Source organism: Eptesicus fuscus, chromosome 7 (genome assembly GCF_027574615.1).
Source record: "Eptesicus fuscus isolate TK198812 chromosome 7, DD_ASM_mEF_20220401, whole genome shotgun sequence".
Classification (NCBI taxonomy): Eukaryota; Metazoa; Chordata; class Mammalia; order Chiroptera; family Vespertilionidae; genus Eptesicus; species Eptesicus fuscus.
Genome location: NC_072479.1, coordinates 16,028,534 through 16,047,779, shown reverse-complemented (window position 1 = coordinate 16,047,779; position 19,246 = coordinate 16,028,534). Strand labels below are relative to the sequence as shown.

Genomic DNA, 19,246 nt, shown 5'->3' with positions numbered 1-19,246 from the left:
CAAGGGCATGTACCTTGGCTGTGGGCACATCCCCAGTAGGGGGTGTGCAGGAGGCAGCTGATCAATGTTTCTCTCTCATCGATGTTTCTAACTCTCTATCCCTCTCCCTTTCTCTCTGTAAAAAATGAATAAAATATATTTTTTAAAAACAACAAAAAACAAAAACAAAACATATCTCATATTCAGTAACATTTTAGAAAATCTCTTTTATTTAATGTATTTTTGAGTAATCTACTAGATTAAAAGAATCATTGATGCTGGTCAAATTTATCTGCCTTCTTAAACAGATAATTCAGTACATATTTTAATAATATAAAGAATATCAATTTTATTTCTTCTTATATATATGACTTGTTCTTTTGTGAGCATCATCACTAGTGATATTTGTAATAATTATTTGCATGGAAATAATGCTTTTTGGAACAATTGAATATTTATTAACTGTTTCAAATAAAATATATAGTTACTATATGGTACATAGTTTGCTAAAAAGTGTGTTTTTGAACCACCAAATTGTAAGCTGGCTTCTGTTCCTATTGATTTTTGAAACAGAGCCTTTAATTCTTTTTTGTTGTTGTTGTTGTTCATCCTTACCGGAGGATATATTTATTGATTTTTAGCAGGAGGGAGGGAGGGAGAGAGAGAGAGAGAGAAACATCATCGAACTGTTGCCTCCCATATGCGACCCAACTGAGGATTGAACCGGCAACCTTTTTTGGTATAGGTGACAACACACCAACCAACTGAGCTACCCGGCCAGGGCCAAAGCTTGTAATTCTTATTACAAATTGCCTGCTTTTGGTCCAGCATGTGACCATGTAGTCATATGATACTAGTTTAAGATCAGGTGTTCTTTGTACAAGGTTAATTTGGCTATATACACATTTAACTCTGTGAACATATCTATCTTATAGAATGTGGATGTTGGGAATTATATGCTTTGTCTTGCTCCTGCTGTTTCTTCCAGACAAATATTTGAATGTATATATATTTATAGTTAAGTTGAGTAGTCACATTTTTGCCAACTTTAACTAATTCTGTTTTAATATTAACAACTCCCAATAAGAATATAGATTAAAAGTTATATAAAGCTGGTTGAGGATAGAAGCATTATCATGGATACCAGTCTCCTATTTTGTCTGTCTTTGGACACAGAGCCAATACCAATAAACTGAGCAAATATAAATGTGTACTCTGTTTTTCCCTTTCTATAGGAATTTCTTATATATCTTATTCTATTTAGACAATTCCATAAATACCAGGTTAAAAGAATTAGGTAGTTGACTCTTCTGTGGAAAAAATATGGCTAAATGACCATCTCTACAGTACAAATAGGAATCAATTTATGTTTGTGATTTTTTTAAGATAATTTTTATTTTGTCACTTATTTTAAATATAGCATGATATTTAAGTTAAGTAGAATCATAAAATTGAGTCAAGTATTTGCAGTTTAAAATACTTAATTTTTCCATGGTCATATAAACCTGTAAATGGATAGAACTAAAAATTACAAGTCAGAATTCAGGGTTTCTATAGTGTTCTTTTCTTCTATATTAAAGTTCTATAGGGACTTAAGATTCTGTAGAGGTACCCAAGAAGCTGCACTTATTTGTTTTAGCTACTGGGGTTCCATAAATTTAAAAAAAGAAAGATTTTAATCTTCTGTACTATATGAGTAGAATCTGTTTTTACATATGATTTTTATTTTACGCCTTAGGAAACCATATCTCTAGTTTTATTAGAGCTAGGCAAGAAATGTATTTTAGCTGAAATTTACTTTATTTCATGGGTTTCTGAAATATAATGGATAAGGGACTTGTTTTTATTTTTCATGTTTTTATTGAGTACCTTTTAGTGGTATGAGGTACTAAAAAATAGCTTCTTCTTTTACTGGAAAACTTAGTTTGTTGCCATAAGAAAACTCATGAGCTACCCTACTTAGTAACTTCTTCTGTAGGGCACATGTAAAATCTTCAGGTATTTCTTAGTTTCTGTTTAATTGAAGTTCATGAATATATTTTTTATTCAGCACTCATGTCCAACAGATAGTACACAGTCAGGATAGGCTGGTTTGAACCAAAAGAAAAAAAAAGGCTGATTGGAATGAGCTGAGAGAGTCCAAATCTTGATGTAAGCATGGTTCTGCATTTATGCTGTTGGGAGAAATAATCATATACCTAAATATAAGATAGAGATTTTTCTTCTCAAATTTATCCATTTTCTTTAGTATAAAGAAGGGAATCACCATATATTCAAGCCTTTATCGTACTTTCATATCACAGACCTCTTAATGTCCTTTATTTTGAACAATAACCAAAAAATATTAATGGAATAAAACTGGTGAGAACAAATGTAAGGATCTTAAAAATAGTGTATGTGTTTGGAAATATTTATAGACAAATTCCGACAGAATTGCTTTTAAAATAAAAGTCAAGAAATTAAGCATAGACTTGGTTCTTATTCTTAGATGAATGACTATTCCAGGTCAAACCTTTACTCTTCCAGGTTTGTATGTCATTATAAACAACTTATTTACTTTAAGAAGTTAATACAAAGATAACATGAATATAAATCTATAAGACAAATGCAAAAAAAAATCACCTCTCCCAATATTACTCAAACAGATGCTTGTCACTGCAAATTTTACCTCAAGATGCAAAGGGAAAGTATTATGTTATGCTCCAGAACACTAGCATAGCTTCAGTGAAGACAAAGACACTGATGTATTACATACAAAGAGTTTGAATGATGGAGGAGGTAGCAATACTTCTAAATTACTATACTTATATAATAAGCAATCTTATTTAGATATATAAATTAATACCTTTGATAATTGTAGTATTTTCATGTAAATGAAAAGTTTAAATATACTCAAGTTGACCAAAAAGGTTTGCCAGTTTTTTGTTTTTCTTTTCAGTGGGAAAATGGAATTTTCTTATATTCAGAGTTGCCTTATAGTTGCATACATATGATAGATATATTATAGTTGCTGAAAATATTTTACATAATTCAACAGCCATTTGTCCCTCATTTTTTTTAAGTTAAAATAAGAAAACTGCATTTTCAGAAATAGTTAAATAAGAATAAAATTAACATGACTACTGGTGATTTTATTTTTCTAAAAAATCAACCAAAATATTCATCATTGGAACGTTCATGCCAGTGATAAATGAAATGAAAACATATTAGAGAACACTTTTTATGTAACAGGCATGTTTTTATTTTAACAAAAGAAAATGTACTTACACATGTAAAAAAATCATAAAGATGTGCACCAAATAATAGTGGTTGCCACTGAGAAATGGGGTTGGGGTATTTTCACTTAACTTTATAATCTGATGTATTGGTTAAAATTTTTATTATAAGCAGGTATTGTTTTTATATTATAATTTTTAAATTAGTTACAGGTATTAGAAAATCTTAAAGTTCAGATTTTTGTTACACAAAAGGTAGCCATTACTTTATTATAAAAATTAGTATTTGAGTACAAATATGTGTCATGCATTAAGTTTAAGTGTGTTACACCAGAGTGCCCAGCATATGGTTGACTCCCAAATGTTATTCCCTTTGTCCTGCTTTGACTTGAATTGACAGTGTCCTTATTTTCAAAGAAGGAAACTTCATTTTGGCAGTAAAGTGAACAGTCTCTAAGGTATTACAGCTAGTAAATGATAAAACTAAAATTGCTAATACAATGCTCTTCTCACTATTTTGTAGCTATAATCAGAGCTATTTTTCAAGTAAATTAATTATACAGTTTATAAAATAGATTAATGCAAAGATTAAAGGGGGAGATTGGATTAGTTTAATAGAGGACCAAAGTGAGAGCTGATAATGGAGAAATAGGAAAAAAAGGGGTAGTGGGGTTGGAGGAGGTAGGACCTATTTGGATATGGTATCTAAAGATCTTTATAAATGACCTGCTATTGAGGCAAGGGGGAATGTTGAGTGAAGAACCAGTGGTGACTCAAGTTTTGAAACATTGGTTAATTGTTCTTGGTGGTACCACACAAGTAAAGAACACCAGAGGGAAAAAAGAAATGTAAAGGGAAATTGATGAATTTGGGTTGTGTATGTCTTGATTACTAAAATCATTTTCAGACACTGAAGGCCTTAGGCAAACATAATTCTTTAAAAACATGCTGTTAATGACTTGAAATAAAACGGAGTAATTATATTTTATTCTCAGGCACAGGGAATACAGCAGACAGCCCCCCCTCAACAGACAGTGCAGTATTCACTTCCACAGACAACAACCTCCAGTGAGGCCACTACTGCACAGCCAGTGAGTCAGCCTCCGGCTTCACAGGTCTTGCCTCAAGTATCAGCTGGAAAACAGGTAAACAGTTTCTATTTAGTAAAGAATATGCTAAAGGGAACTCCGTGTAACCTGTTATTTCATGTAGATAGACTTCTACCTTCTCTAATGGTGAAATATCAAAGTTGGTGGTTGTTTTTTGCAAAAACTGAAGTAAAAAAATGCTCCTTTTGTGCATATGCACTGTTGAATGTAAATGGATACATACTGAGCAGTGACCATCTGAAAATGTTTAACTTTTAGGTTTGACAAGAGTTAAACTGATGAGTTAATAAATGGTTCATTTTCTAGAGTTGTGTCAGCTATCTGATATTCCAGGGAATATGTTGTATTTTCGTATAGATTTATGCATTGTTTTACCCCTCATTGCTTAATGACAGTAAGTCATAAAAACCCCTTTTATAGAATGATTTCTTTCTAAGGCATTCTTCGAGTCACTTGAAAAGTGCCCCATAGAAGAAATGCTCTTCTGAATTACCTTTTTCCAACTTTAACACTGTGGCTTGTTGTGCTTGTATTTTGGCACAATTTATTGTTTCTGTCATATTTTATTGCTCTGAGATACTATCAGTGGTAAAATGCACCATTGTTTTATGTATCACTAAGTACTGACACACCATTAATTGTAAGATATATCTTAGTTTCACAAATGTTAAAAATGACAGAGTGCTGGAGAGGGATGATTACATCAAGAATCAGTGAAATACGGTAAATATACCTACTTTTATAGGCCTTTGTTACAGGCAATATTGATGAAATATAATTCCACTGGGAAGAAAGAAATTCATTTGAATTTCAGTAACTGTTGTAATAGCAGTCATAGATTTAGTGACTGCAAACCTGCCAATGAATTATGGTATGGGAAATATATCTCAATTAATTCTATAAACAAAAAAAGTTCATTTCATTGTTGAACAATGAAGCATTAGTAAACTTCTCTACAAAGATCTGGAACAGTAGCCAATCAGCCTCTTTGTATCCTGCAATCCTTTCCCTATTTTTATGTGGCATATTAACTTACACTAATGTATCCAGGGTTTCTTTTTAAATTTTCATTCCTTTGAGCTAATACATAAATCTTGCTTTGGTGGCCTTGCTTTTCTTTTTTTTTAAATCTGTCTGTTTTGTTTTCTTTACCTTCTCAGCTTCCAGTTTCCCAGCCAGTACCAACTATCCAAGGCGAACCTCAGATCTCAGTTGCAACACAACCCTCAGTTGTTCCAGTCCATTCTGGTGCTCATTTCCTCCCTATGGGACAGCCACTCCCTACTTCCTTACTCCCTCAGTACTCTGTCTCTCAAATTCCTATATCAGCTCCTCATGTGTCTGCGGCACAGACAGGTTTCTCAACCCTTCCCATCACAATTGCAGCTGGCATTAATCAGCCTCTGCTCACCTTGGCTTCATCGGCTACAGCAGCTGTGATCCCAGGGGGATCAACTGTGGCTTCTAGTCAGCTTCCAACCCTTCTGCAGCCTGTGACTCAGCTGCCAAGTCAGGTTCACCCACAGCTTCTGCAGCCAGCAGTTCAGTCCATGGGACTACCAGCTAACCTTGGACAAGCTGCTGAGGGTCCACTTCCCTCTGGAGATGTTCTGTACCAGGTATTGTGTTGCCTAGCAAAAAGGAGGGCACCCAGAGGGTTTGGTTCTTATAGTAGACATCAAGGACTTGAGAATATAGTAGTTGAATGTCAGAATAACTAGCAAAAACAGTAGTTGCTGATCTTTCCTAGAGAAATTAAAACAGTAAAATTCTGAGAAAGAATAGGGTGATGATGTCTAACAATTGATTCATTTCCATTTTTCTAAAGGTACCTTTTGGGAGAAAAGTGGTTCTCTTAAAACTCAGTGTAAGCTAATTGAATGCTAGATATGGCTACTAAGAGTACATCAGGCTACTTTTCTAATAGGAAGAATAAATAGAGTAGCTAACATGGTATCAATAAAAAGCTTCAGGGTTTGGATTTAGAAGATTAGCAGGTCATGATATGACTGGAATGACTGATACCTTGAAGAGCTTTTTCATTCTTCCACATAAGATTGACTAGAAAGTAGATATTTTTTTCTGGAAGGAATTATGTATATTCCTCCTATTTAAATAATCTTCAGGAGGAAAAAACAAACAAACAGCAACTTAAAGTACAGTTGTAGAGTCCTGTCCCCTAAATTGAAATCAGAAATCTTTAAATTATTAGAAAAAGAGTGGGCTACTATTCTTCTTTGCTTTGTGCATTCTCTCTCTCTCTCTCTCTCTCTCTCTCTCTCTCTCTCTCTCTCTCTCTCTCTCTCTCTCTCTCCTTGCATGTCTTGCTGTTTTGCTAATTTGATGACCTGACTTGCACTAACTGACCTTCCTCATTTCTATCACAGGGCTTCCCACCTCGATTGCCACTACAATATCCAGGAGATTCAAATATTGCTCCCTCTTCCAGCGTGGCTTCTGTTTGCATCCCTTCTACAGTCTTATCCCCTCCCATGCCTACAGAAGCATTAGCTACACCAGGTTACTTTCCTACAGTGGTGCAGCCTTACATGGAATCAAATCTTATAGTTCCTGTGGGCAGTATAGGAGGACAGGTTCAAGTGTCCCAACCAGCAGTGAGTTTAGCACAAGCCCCCACTACATCCTCCCAGCAAGCAGCTCTGGAGGTAAATGGAATTTCTGCATGTTTACATCTAAAACATATATATAATGGGATAAAAATTACAGAACAGAAACATAGGTTCGCTGGTTTAGAACTCATTTGGAGACTATTTCAAACTAACTTCTGAATGACTTTTTCTTACAGCAGAATGAAATGCCAATGTGGGGGCCTTGTTGCCACTGGCTGTTTTGTTGGGAAGTGAGTGTGCCTTGGAGAAGATTAACCCTATTAGCACTTCACTTCTCTAGCTAGTACTTTAGCCATTATTCTTCTCCTTTCACATATTCTTGCCATTGGCAATCGTAAGAATATCTTATCCTGCTGTGCTCCCAGTAATCATTTTTGCCCTACTAGGAGAAAGATCTGAATCATCTTTGCACTTTACTCTGCCTGCCCTATTGCACACTTCTGGTAAGATGCTGGCTGCATGGCAAATTATAGTTTCTCACTATCTAGCAACTATGTTGGCTGGTATCACACCATGCAGTCTATATCAGAAACTAGCTTTAGAAACTTCCTTTGGAATTTTAAGACCACTATCTCTAGATGCTGAATATTGAGAATTACTAGTAAATTTAGTGCTTCTAGGACTTAGGGGAGGGATAAGAAAAATAAAAAGAGTAGCTTTTTGGGAATGGTGAATAGTAAATAAAATGTATTACTGCCAAGATTTAAATTATCCTTTCTATTCACAGAGTACTCAGGGAGTCTCTCAAGTTGCTCCTTCAGAGCCAATTCCAATAGCACAGCCACAACCTACCCAGCCTACCACTTTGGTCTCTTCTATAGACAGGTAAGTAAAATCCTCTATCCTTGACTGGTAATAGTATGAAAATTAATATCAAAACTTTAAATCTCATATTGTAAACTGAACTCTTTTTTTGAAGTGCACATTCAGATGTTGCTTCAGGTATGAGTGATGGCAATGAGAATGTCCCATCATCCAGTGGAAGGCATGAAGGGAGAACTGCAAAACGGCATTATCGAAAATCTGTAAGAAGTCGATCTCGTCATGAAAAGACTTCTCGCCCAAAATTGAGAATTTTGAATGTGAGTATTGCTGATATGTGTGTTTCATATCACTTATATTATGTAGATATTTCTAAGTCTCAGGTGTATTGATGAAATTTTAGGACTTTCTAATCACTCAAATGATACTGTTAAATTTCATATTTCTATGATAAGACTCTATTTACCTTTTAGAAAAAGAACAGTTTTAGTTTACATTTCTTTCAAACTCTTCAGTGGAAGATGAGTATGTGTCTCAAAGGCTAATATTTTCTTTATACCAGTTTAAGAAGCAGAGTATCAGTGCCAGGAATACCAGTGGTAACATCAGGCTTAAGTTCAAGTGATAATCTGTATTACTTTCTCAAATTCAGTAACAAAGGTGAATGTGGTATTCCAAGATACGAAGTACCTTTTCTTTTTCTTTTTCTTTTTAGGTTTCAAATAAAGGAGACCGGGTAGTAGAATGTCAGTTAGAGACTCATAATCGGAAAATGGTTACATTCAAATTTGATTTAGATGGTGACAATCCCGAGGAGATAGCAACAATTATGGTATGTCTCCATTTGGAGTTCCAATTTTGCTTTAGTACTTGATCTAAGTAGCCACTGCCCTAGCCAAATATACAGTATTTTGTAATCTATTTTTACACTTATTTCTATGTGAATATAACTAGTACACCAAGCCTGTGATTTGGATGTTTTTGTCTAGGACATGTCTAACTAGTATTGAAGAATTTTCATATCAAGTAAGTAATAATATAGCTAGTATGCAGATAGGGCAGAGTCATGAAGTTGGTAATTGAATGACTTAAAGCTTGAGAAACATTGTACTAATCAGACTGACATCACATTTCTTTTACAGGTGAACAATGACTTCATTCTAGCAGTAGAGAGAGAGTCTTTTGTGGATCAAGTGCGGGAAATTATTGAAAAAGCTGATGAAATGCTCAGTGAGGATGTCAGTGTGGAACCAGAGGGTGACCAGGGATTGGAGAGTCTACAGGGAAAGGATGACTATGGCTTTTCAGGTTCTCAAGTAGGTTCAACAATCCCATAGTGAAGGTTTGTTTGTTTAACATATTACTGTAGTGCCAAGCAAAATGCCCAGTGATCATCTGTCTGAGATGATCAAACATTTATGTTCTCTTTGCACGTGGCGATTTGCCTAATTCAGATTGCATTGAGAATGAATTGAACTACTTTTGTTTGTTGTAGAAATTGGAAGGAGAGTTCAAACAACCACTTCCTGCATCTTCCATGACACAACAAATAGGTGAATCTCTTTTCTTTCTGTGTTTGCTCTTACTTTTGACCAAAGTGTGGTAATAATGAAATCTTAAAGCTTCATGTTGGTAACAGTATAATAATAATGCAATCAAATGGTTTGTTTCTTTTAAATTAGGCATTCCTACCAGTTCTTTAACTCAAGTTGTTCATTCTGCTGGAAGACGGTTTATAGTGAGTCCTGTGCCAGAAAGTCGATTACGAGAATCTAAAGTTTTCACCGGTGAAATATCAGATACGGGTAAGGAATTGCTTCTACCACATAATTCTATAAATTTTGTGGCATCTCTGCTCTATTGGAAGCTAGGTCATCTAGCAGTAGTTCAAACAATGACACAGACAATAAAAGAGAGTATAAAATTTTCAGATAAATATATGAAAAAAGGAAATAAGTGATGAATAGAGAAGATCAAAGAAAAGAGCCAAAAGGGACAGCCATAACTAGATACAGTCCACGTAATAGATACTGTGTAGATATAGTAATATGTGTTTGCTTTTCCATTTAGTACTATTGCATATGCTTTGAGGTTACTTCATGGTTTTGTGTTTGTTTTCAGAAATAGGTAATCATATACAATAACTTAGTTTGATCTAACTACTTTGCTGTTTTAGAGCCTATCATTTCCTTGGGAGAGTTGTTGTTTTAATATATTTTTATTGATTTCAAAGAGAAAAGGAGAGGGAGAGAGAGATAGAAACATCAATGATGAGAGAGAATCATTGATCGGCTGCCTCCTACATGCCCCACACTGGGGATCAAGCCCACAGCCTGGGCGTGTGCCCTGACTGGGAATTGAACTATGACCTCATGGTTCATAGGTCGACTGAGCCATGCCAGCAGGGCCCTTGAAAGAGTTTTTAAACCTTGTTGGTATGTGGCCTAGTTGATAATCCAGAAATAGGCTGCTAAGACAGTCTTTTGAATCCACCCTTTAACAATGGACTGATTCAGAATTTTTTCTTTTCCTTTGCAGTTGCTGCCTCTACGTCTCATGGAATGAACTTGTCTCACTCTGCTTCATCCCTTAGTCTACAGCAGGCCTTTTCTGAACTTAAAAATGCCCAGATGACAGAAGGACCCAATACAGCACCTCCCAACTTTAGTCAGACAGGACCAACATTTCCAGTAGTACCTCCTTCCATGGGTAGCATTGCTGGAGTCCCCACCACAGCAGCAGCCACATCTTCAGTATCAGTCCCTGTAACTAGCTGCCCTCTTAATGACATTTCCACATCAGTAATTCAGTCTGAGATTACAGTGCCCACTGAAAAAGGGATGACCACCTGCACAAGTGTAACTTCAAGTGAACTCTCTATACCACCTGTGTCTGAAGAATCACCAGTACTTTCCAGCGTGGTTTCAGGCATCACAATACCTGCAGTTGTCTCAACATCAGCAACATCCCAGTCAGTTCTGGCTCCCACATCTGGGAGTGCTGTTTCTAGTATAGGTACTTTCCCCTCTAGACCGGTTTCAACAACTTCAGCCTCTGCAGTGAGCAGTGTTGCTGCCCCAGGGGCTAATCCTCCACCTGCATTATCTCAGCCATCAGCAGGCAGTACTACTACAGGGGCAGCCACATTAACCTCAGTTTCTACCACCACTCCATTCCCAAGCATAGTTTCACAGCCATCTCTTCAGCTTAGCAGCAGCACCTCTGCTCCTACGCTAGCTGAGACAGTGGTGGTTAGTGCACACTCACTTGATAAAATATCTCATAGCAGTACAGCTGGATTGGCTTTGTCCCACTCTGCACCATCCTCCTCCTCTTCCACTGGAGCAGCAGTATCTAGTTCCATTTCTCAACCTGGTGGGGTGCATCCTTTGGTCATTCCCTCAGTTATAGCTTCTACTCCTGTCCTGCCCCAAGCAGCAGGACCTACTTCTACACCTTTATTACCCCAAGTACCTACTGTCCCACCTTTGGTACAGCCTGTTGCCAGTGTGCCTGCTGTACAGCAGACACTAATTCATAGTCAGCCTCAACCAGCTTTGCTTCCCAACCAGCCTCATACACACTGTCCTGAAATAGATGCTGATACACAGCCCAAAGCTCCTGGGATTGATGACATAAAGACTCTAGAGGAAAAGCTACGATCTCTCTTTAGTGAACACAGCTCATCTGGAACTCAACATGCCTCTGTCTCATTGGAGACATCGCTAGTAGTAGAAACCAATGCCACACCAGGCATCCCAACCACTGCTGTTGCACCAAGCAAACTCATGACTTCAACTACAAATACTTGCTTACCACCAACCAGTTTGCCATTAGGAACAACTGGATTGCCTGTTATACCAGTGGTAACACCTGGGCAAGTTTCTACTTCAGTCAGCTATGTTTCAGCCCCAGTCAGCACTACACCAGGAGTGAAACCTGGAACTGCTCCATCAAAGCTACCTTTAACTAAGGCTCCAGTAAGATTCTTGTTTTGAAATAATTTAATAACTATAACCATTCTTTTTCCTCCTAATATATGCATTTTTTCCACTCAGCCTTGCAAATTACAAATGAAGTTATAAAAATGTCTGGCTGATAATAGGCACTTGGTATCCTATATAATAAAGAGGTAATAAATATGCAAGTTGACCATCACTCCAACATAAGATGGCCACCCCCATGTGGACACAAGATGGCCACCACATGATGGCCAGCAGGGGAGGGCAGTTGGGGGGTACCAGGCCTGCAGGGGGGCAGTTAGGCATCAATCAGGCTGGCAGGGGAGTGGTTAGGGGGTGATCAGGCTGGCAGGCAGAAGTGGTTAGGGGCAATCAGGCAGGCAGGCAAGCAGTTGGGAGCCAGTAGTCCTGGATGTCCCCCGAGGGGTCCCAGATTGGAGAGGGTGCAGGCTGGGCTGAGGGACACACACACACAATGCACAAATTTTGTGCACCAGGCCTCTAGTTTTTTAAATAAATTGATTGATTGATTGATTGATTGATTGATTGATTTATAAGTCATTTATAAATAAGTTATTTTAGTGTATATGTACACTGAACATGAGATATTTTTCCTTTTGAAATATGGCAGGATTTGGCGGTTATCTATACTGCACGATTTTCTTAGAATTATAATAATCAGGTAAAATTACAGGCTTTTCTACCTAATTGGTACAAATTGAAGGAATTTATCCCGAAAGAGAGCTAAATGCTTCTACTGGCAATTATACATAGTAACAGAAGTTCATAATCTTTGTTTCAATGAGAATGAAGCAAATTATCTGCTTTGCTTAGATTCCACAGATGTATAATATGGGGTCAATAAAAAATTGGAAGTTAATAATAAATGTGATACAAAGGAGGAGAAAAGAATCTAATCTTAGTAATAAAATAACTAGAAGGTGTTTTTAAATTCTGCTATGGTGGGTTTCCTCTCATTCTGCCATCTTCAATCTCTCTGATCTTTTCCAAGTAATAAGGCTATACTTTTTTCCTACTGTATTATATGCATTGCCATTGATAGGAAATTCTGTTAACAGTAGTTAATATAGAGGCTTTACTCAGACAGAAAACAAATTGCTTGCTTGATAGTATTGGATTTCTGATACCTTTTGTTATCAGGCCTGACCCTTGGTTACTTCTGAATTGTTTTTGTTTTCTCAGAAAAGTCTTGTTTGTTTTAGGAAAAGTTTGATTATACTGTACCAAAGAAGTGGTTCAAAAATATCTGGACTGTACCTCTCATGTCCACACAACCTTTGTTCCCTCTATTTTCCCTAAAGAATAACTTCTTATTAAATTTTACTATTCATTTTATTAGAATGTCACAGTAACCCTTATAATAGTATCATGGTTACAGTGTCCTTTATTTAAGAGTGTAACCCAGGTGACAAGCATGCCTTAACTAGATACATGTTATTCTTATGCTTCTGCAATTTAAATTGTTGATTTGTTCTCCAGTCTTTACATTTCAGTGTCTCATGAACTTGAATTTCTCTTCATTGTCTGTAGGTTGTGTCAGTGGGTGCTGAACTTCTAGCTGGTATTCCATCCAGTGAACAGCTGCCACCTTTTCCAGGACCTTCACTATCTCAGGTGCCCCAAGACTTGGCATATTTCTTTTTGTGCCCCTATTTTCTTTCACAAAGGGTGTTTAAATTCTCCATTGCAGGATCATGACTTCTGGTTTCTATTTGGTTTTGACTTAGTAACAGCTTTCTTTTAAAATAGTGTAGCTAATAACCCAAGCCCTATTTAAAGTAAGAAGCTTCATAGTTCTTTTATTTGTAGTGTTGCTTCAAGTCATCCAGAAAACATTTAATATTAATATTTTTTCATATTTTACAAAGGAAGAAAATAGCAAAGTTTACATTTTGCCAAACAAATATAATTCCTTCTCTTATTCGTAGAATAGTGAAATTGCATCTTAAGTATGAGATAATTTGCTCTAGATTATCGTGGAAGTAAAAAATTACATGTATACAGAATTAACTTTGAAAGTTCCTTAGGAAAGGGTACCATACTAATAATTGATAATACCCTTTTCCTATGAGTTTAGTGCAACCATTTTTTTTTAATTTGACATTTCTTTTAATGACCATCAAATTAAGTAATTGGCTTATATGTAGGTGGTTATAGGGTGATGTTTCATGAAAAAGATATATCTTTAAATAAAAAAATCACTCAGCTCAGGTGAAATGAGATTCCTCATAGAGGAACTGAGACCAGTGACCTGAATGTGAGATTCCTGTCTCACAGTTCTGCCCACTGGGTAGAATGATGGTCAGAATTGCTTACAGTATTTAAATTCTTATCTTTCCCACCCTACTCTAACACCCCACACATTTAGTTTAATTCCCATAGGAAGTACTCGTTATGCACCCATTGTAACCATGAAAAAGCTTCTGTGTGGGTCAAGCCTAGTAAACATTAAAACTAAATTAGGAATTTATTTTAGAACAAAATAAGAAAAACAGTAAATTGCTAATTTGAAAAGCCTGAATTTGTCTACTTCTTTAATCCAAGATATACAGTAGCACATAATTTAATGGACTTACCATAATAAAGTTTTAACTCCAACAGAGAACTCACTTCATCAGCCACTAAGTTTTGAAAAAAATTGCGTTGTGGAATTCTGTAAATTGGGAGTTTCAAACCTATTTTCTCATTAGAAGCATCTATATATATATATATAAGCCTAAGCGACCGAATGACCAGTCGCTATGATGTGCACTGACCACCAGGGGGCAGACACTCAACGCAAGAGCTGCCCCCTGGTGGTCAGTGTACTCACACAGTGGGAGCGCTGCTCAGTTGACCAACCCGTCCTGGCGGCCCACCAGCCTGGTGGCAGCCACTTACTCCCTCAGTAGTCCTGCATGTCCAATCTCCGGAGAATGGGCCAGGCACCCAGTGCCACCGGCATGATCCCAACAGCGATCTGTTGGCCTCCTGGAAGTCAGCCTCAGGCACCACAGCCGCTTCCCCTCCCTAGATGCTCAGTAAGGAATAATATAAAAGCTGCTGCCTAGTGGCTCCCAACAACTGGCATGAATGTCAATGGAACAGATCCAGATCCCTTGCTGGCAAGGGCATCCCGCCACCCGCCCAGAGGGCCAATCATATCCCGGCCCCCACCCTCCAACCCCCTCAGGACCCTACCCATGCACAAATTTGTGCACCGGGCCTCTAATGTATTTATAATTTCTAACAGAGCTATGTGATGAGAAACAGCAATAAGACATGTAGAGGGGTAAGTGGATAGTGCCTACATATTGACAGGGAATAATAGCATAAGTAAAAGCTATTGAAGAATAGGTTGCTGGAAGCCAAGATAGATGGATGTTAAGTGACTGTGGCAAGAGAAAAGTTTATGGCCTTAAGATGGATGGTAATAAGACCTGATTAATAGGATAGAATACTCAGGCCTCCAGTTCCTCCTTGCTGTCATTTAGAGGGCAGGTATAAGAGTATAGATTATTAAGACTTTATTAAAATAATAATATTCCTTGATAGTGCCATCTTTTATTTGTAAGGCCAAGGTCTCAAAAGATTTACCAAACAAAAAGAAAATAGGGAACATGTGATGCTCTTAATCTACCAATAGACCTTGATACATTTTTCAGAATATATTTTAAGGAGAGGACAAATAGACAACTTTTCTATCACTTTAAGTAACATTAAACATAAAAGGTAAGAAAGAAAACTTAGAAACTGTAAAAACATAAATGTAACAGTTTCTCTAAGGTTTGAGGTTGACATAACGTTTTTGAGAGACTGATAAATCATTCAAGCAATATATCTTAAGTTGAACTTGGTATATTGAGTTTCATATTCCGTGAACAGACATACGTTATGTAATGTCAATCTAAAGCATAAAACAGTATGTCCTATGTAAATGGGCTATCCATAGGGGCTCTGGATATGCCAAAAAACTATATTTATTGTTGTTTTCATTCAATCCCAGCAACCTCTGGAAGATCTTGATGCTCAGTTGAGAAGAGCACTTAGTCCAGAGACTATTGCAGTAACATCTGCAGTTGGTGTAAGTTTTTAAAATCTTGATAAAATCTTCCCATAACCCTAATGTATTATGTTCCTAGAACATAAACTGTAAACTAGACTATTAATACCTTTAACACCTATTTTGTCTTTCTTTGTTCTCAAGCCAGCAGAAATGAAACCAGTTAATGAAAAATTGACACTGACCCAGTAGTGTAACTGGAAAAGATTTTATTTGAAAAATACTTTCCTTTTTCTCTGGTTACAATTATACCAAAGATTTTGTATTTATGATTCAGAGGAGACTATACTCTAAAGTTTTACCTTCTTCCTTTCAGGCATGTGACATAATAATATTCTGATTAAAACTAGTTTTCTATGAATATGCAAGTTATACTCAAGTATCCATGAGAAAAAATTAAGAAAGCAATGTAGAAGGGTTAAATTGTAAGACTGACCAAAGCTAAAGGTTTTGTGGTATCTGTATCTGTGTTTTACAGCCTGTGTCCGTGGTGCCTCCAACGGCAGTTACAGAAGCAGGAGCACAGCCTCAGAAGGATGGTGAGAAGCATATTACATAAGTATAGTAATTTAGAAGTATGCTACCTCCCTATAAATGATTACTATTTCAAAGACACTTTTTTTTTTAATTTTTATTTTTTTAGGGAGAGCATGCAAGGAATAAAGATAGTTTCTTAGCATAAAACCCTTTGTTATTAGTTAGGCCTAGGTTCTTGCTAAGAGAGATGAAAAAATTCAAGCACATATAAAAGTTAATTTACTGATAACTTCTTGGCTTTTATGACACTAAATATATAGAGATAAACTTGAATAGCATAGATGGTAGAAATACAAATGTAAGATTTCAATTAATCAGTTTAATAATTTTTATCTCTTTTTGGAGTCATTAGAATTGGCATGTCCATAAAATAAAATCTCTTTTGAAAGGCATACTTCCAACTTAATTTTGCAAAAATTACCTGTATCATCAACTTAAATATTTTATTAGGACTTTTATCACCTTGTGCTTAGTCATAAGTCTGTATCAATTACTGCTATTCTAAAGTTTTGTAGTGAGTCTCTTTTCATTTAAATCATCAGTCCCACAGAATCTAGGAAATTTAGAGGTTATATTTTTTTTTTGCCTTCAGAATCAAGTTTAATAGTGAAAATACTTAAATGTGAGCTATACTTATGCAATGTGATTTTTGTATACCACATGCTTAATATTAATTTTCCCTTTTTATAAAAATATATCTATTCTCAATACCACCTGACATAAATGTACTTCCCTGTATAACTATTTTTAAGATATATATGTGTGTGTGTGTGTGTGTGTGTGTGTGTGTGTACACATTTTATTGATTTCAGAGAGGAAGGGAGAGAAAGATAGAAACATTAATGAGAGAGAATCATTGATTGGTTGCCTCCTGTGTGACCCCTACTGGGGATCAGGCCCACAACCTGGGCATATGCCTTGACCAGGAATCGAACCATGACCTCCTGGTTCATAGGTCGATGCTCAACCACTGAGCCACACTGGCTGGTCCTCCGTATAACTATTAATAAGATTACCTAAGTGCTCTTCTTCTTATCTTTCCTAAATGCTAAATTTTACTTAAAACCTCTCAAAATATTTTCAAGGGAATTGATTCTCTTGTAAAATAAGTGACTCGAAAAAATCACTGGAACAAATGATAAATTTTAGAAATGGACAAACCACAGGAAAATAGAATATTAAAAAGGTGACCTTTCAAATCATAACGTGATGGGATATTTCAGTAAATGGTTTGGGACAATTGGACAGCCATCTGGGAGAAAAGCAAAGATCACTAGCCTTAGACCAAAATAAATTCCAAATGGATCAAAGATTAAAAAAAGAAAAGATACTACACGAATGGTGCTGTAGAGAGACAAAAGGAAATTTTTCCTTTATTCTTAAATTTTAACTGTCTAGATCAGAGTCAGCAAACTTTTCCTGCAGAAGGCTAGAAAGTAAATATATTAGTCTTTGCTAGCCATACAATCTCTGTCACAACTACTCAAATCTATTGTAGCGCCATAGATAATACATAAATGAATGTATTACAATAGATAATACATAAATGAATGAGTTTCACTGTTTCCAATAAAATTTGTTTACAAAAACAAGCAGTGGGCTGAATTTGGTCCATGCATTGTAGCTTGCTGATCCCTCATATAGAGAGAGGTGTTGTTGTGTTTAATACCCAGCCCAGAAGTGGTATTAGATTTCAGTTTTTCTGCTTGGAAAACATGTCATTTAGTCCAAAGATAAATGAAAAACTGGGAAATGTATGTATGTGCATGTATTTATATCCCAAAAAGGGCTACTTTGCTAATATTAAGAGTTCTATAAATTGAACATGGACAAGAAATAAAAGATTAAGAAAAAATAAACGTAGGCATGCAAATACTTTCTTTATGATAACAGAAATGCAAAATAAAATCACAAGTGATAGCACTTCTCATTTCTCATTGGTAAATTCAAACATTTAATAGCCACCATTGACTTGGTATAGTCTCTTTGGAGATAAATTTAGTTGTCTATCGAAGTTTTAAATGGCAGTGATTCAGCACTTTCATACCTAGATATTTATTCCACAGACCTATAAGAAAATATTTATTAGAGCATTTTTATAATAGCAAGAAGTTTGAATAACTTAAATGTTCAGTAGAGGCCTGGTTAAAATGTTGTACATTTTTTAAAAAATTATATTTACTGTTTGCATACATTCAGTACAACACTATGCAGCCATTAAAAAGAATGAAACATCGATACAGAATGATCTCTAAGTTGTAACATTATATGAAAATATCAAAATCAGTATTCTACTGGTTGTCTGAAATATAGAAAATGCCAGTGTAGATTCTACATTTATCTCTAGAAAGAAGCTCAAACAAGTGATTATCCCTAGAGAGGAACTAGGTGGCTTTAAAGTTGCTCAGAACTGCATGTTAATGGTTCTAACACCTTTACTGTCTTGTTCTAGGATTTTGCCTAAGTGTTACCTAACCAGTTTGCCATAGCTGGTTTTCATTTAAAAGTGGGTCTTAATAGCCCTAGCTGGTTTGGCTCAGTGGATAGAACATCGGCCTGTGGACTGAAGGATCCTAGGTTCGAGTCCAGTCAAGGGCACGTGCCTGGGCTGCAGGTTCGATCCCTGGGGATTGAGCAGGAGGCAGCCAATCAATGATTCTCTCTCATCATTGATGTCTCTATGTCTCCCTGAAATCAATAAAAAAATATTTTTTTAAAAATGGGTCTTAATATCCTAGGTCCGTGGTCAGCAAACTGCGGCTCGCGAGCCACATGTGGCTCTTTGGCCCCTTGAGTGTGGCTCTTCCACAAAATACCACAGCCTGGGCGAGTCTGTTTTGAAGAAGTGGCGTTAGAAGAAGTTTAAGTTTAAAAAATTTGGCTCTCAAAAGAAATTTCAATCGTTGTACTGTTGATATTTGGCTCTGTTGACTAATGAGTTTGCCGACCACTGTCCCAGGTAGAATCTCAGTGTTCCCTTCATTTATTT

At 36.3% G+C, this 19,246-nt stretch overlaps 1 protein-coding gene across 3 annotated transcripts in view; it reads left to right on the top strand.

Annotated features, from left to right (window-relative positions):
• Window positions 1–19,246, top strand: part of WNK1 (WNK lysine deficient protein kinase 1) — a 137,927-nt gene that overhangs the window by 100,699 nt on the left and 17,982 nt on the right. For 2 of the 3 annotated variants that reach the window (XM_054718764.1, XM_008153340.3), the window contains 13 exons: window positions 4,190–4,339; window positions 5,464–5,922; window positions 6,691–6,969; window positions 7,661–7,758; window positions 7,853–8,015; window positions 8,411–8,527; window positions 8,838–9,011; window positions 9,191–9,248; window positions 9,378–9,500; window positions 10,234–11,675; window positions 13,209–13,292; window positions 15,664–15,741; window positions 16,199–16,259. In XM_054718764.1, the coding sequence (XP_054574739.1) occupies window positions 4,190–4,339; window positions 5,464–5,922; window positions 6,691–6,969; window positions 7,661–7,758; window positions 7,853–8,015; window positions 8,411–8,527; window positions 8,838–9,011; window positions 9,191–9,248; window positions 9,378–9,500; window positions 10,234–11,675; window positions 13,209–13,292; window positions 15,664–15,741; window positions 16,199–16,259 (3,286 nt within the window). The remainder of the gene's footprint in view (window positions 1–4,189; window positions 4,340–5,463; window positions 5,923–6,690; window positions 6,970–7,660; window positions 7,759–7,852; window positions 8,016–8,410; window positions 8,528–8,837; window positions 9,012–9,190; window positions 9,249–9,377; window positions 9,501–10,233; window positions 11,676–13,208; window positions 13,293–15,663; window positions 15,742–16,198; window positions 16,260–19,246) is intronic. The other variant, XM_008153341.3, reaches the window with a different exon arrangement.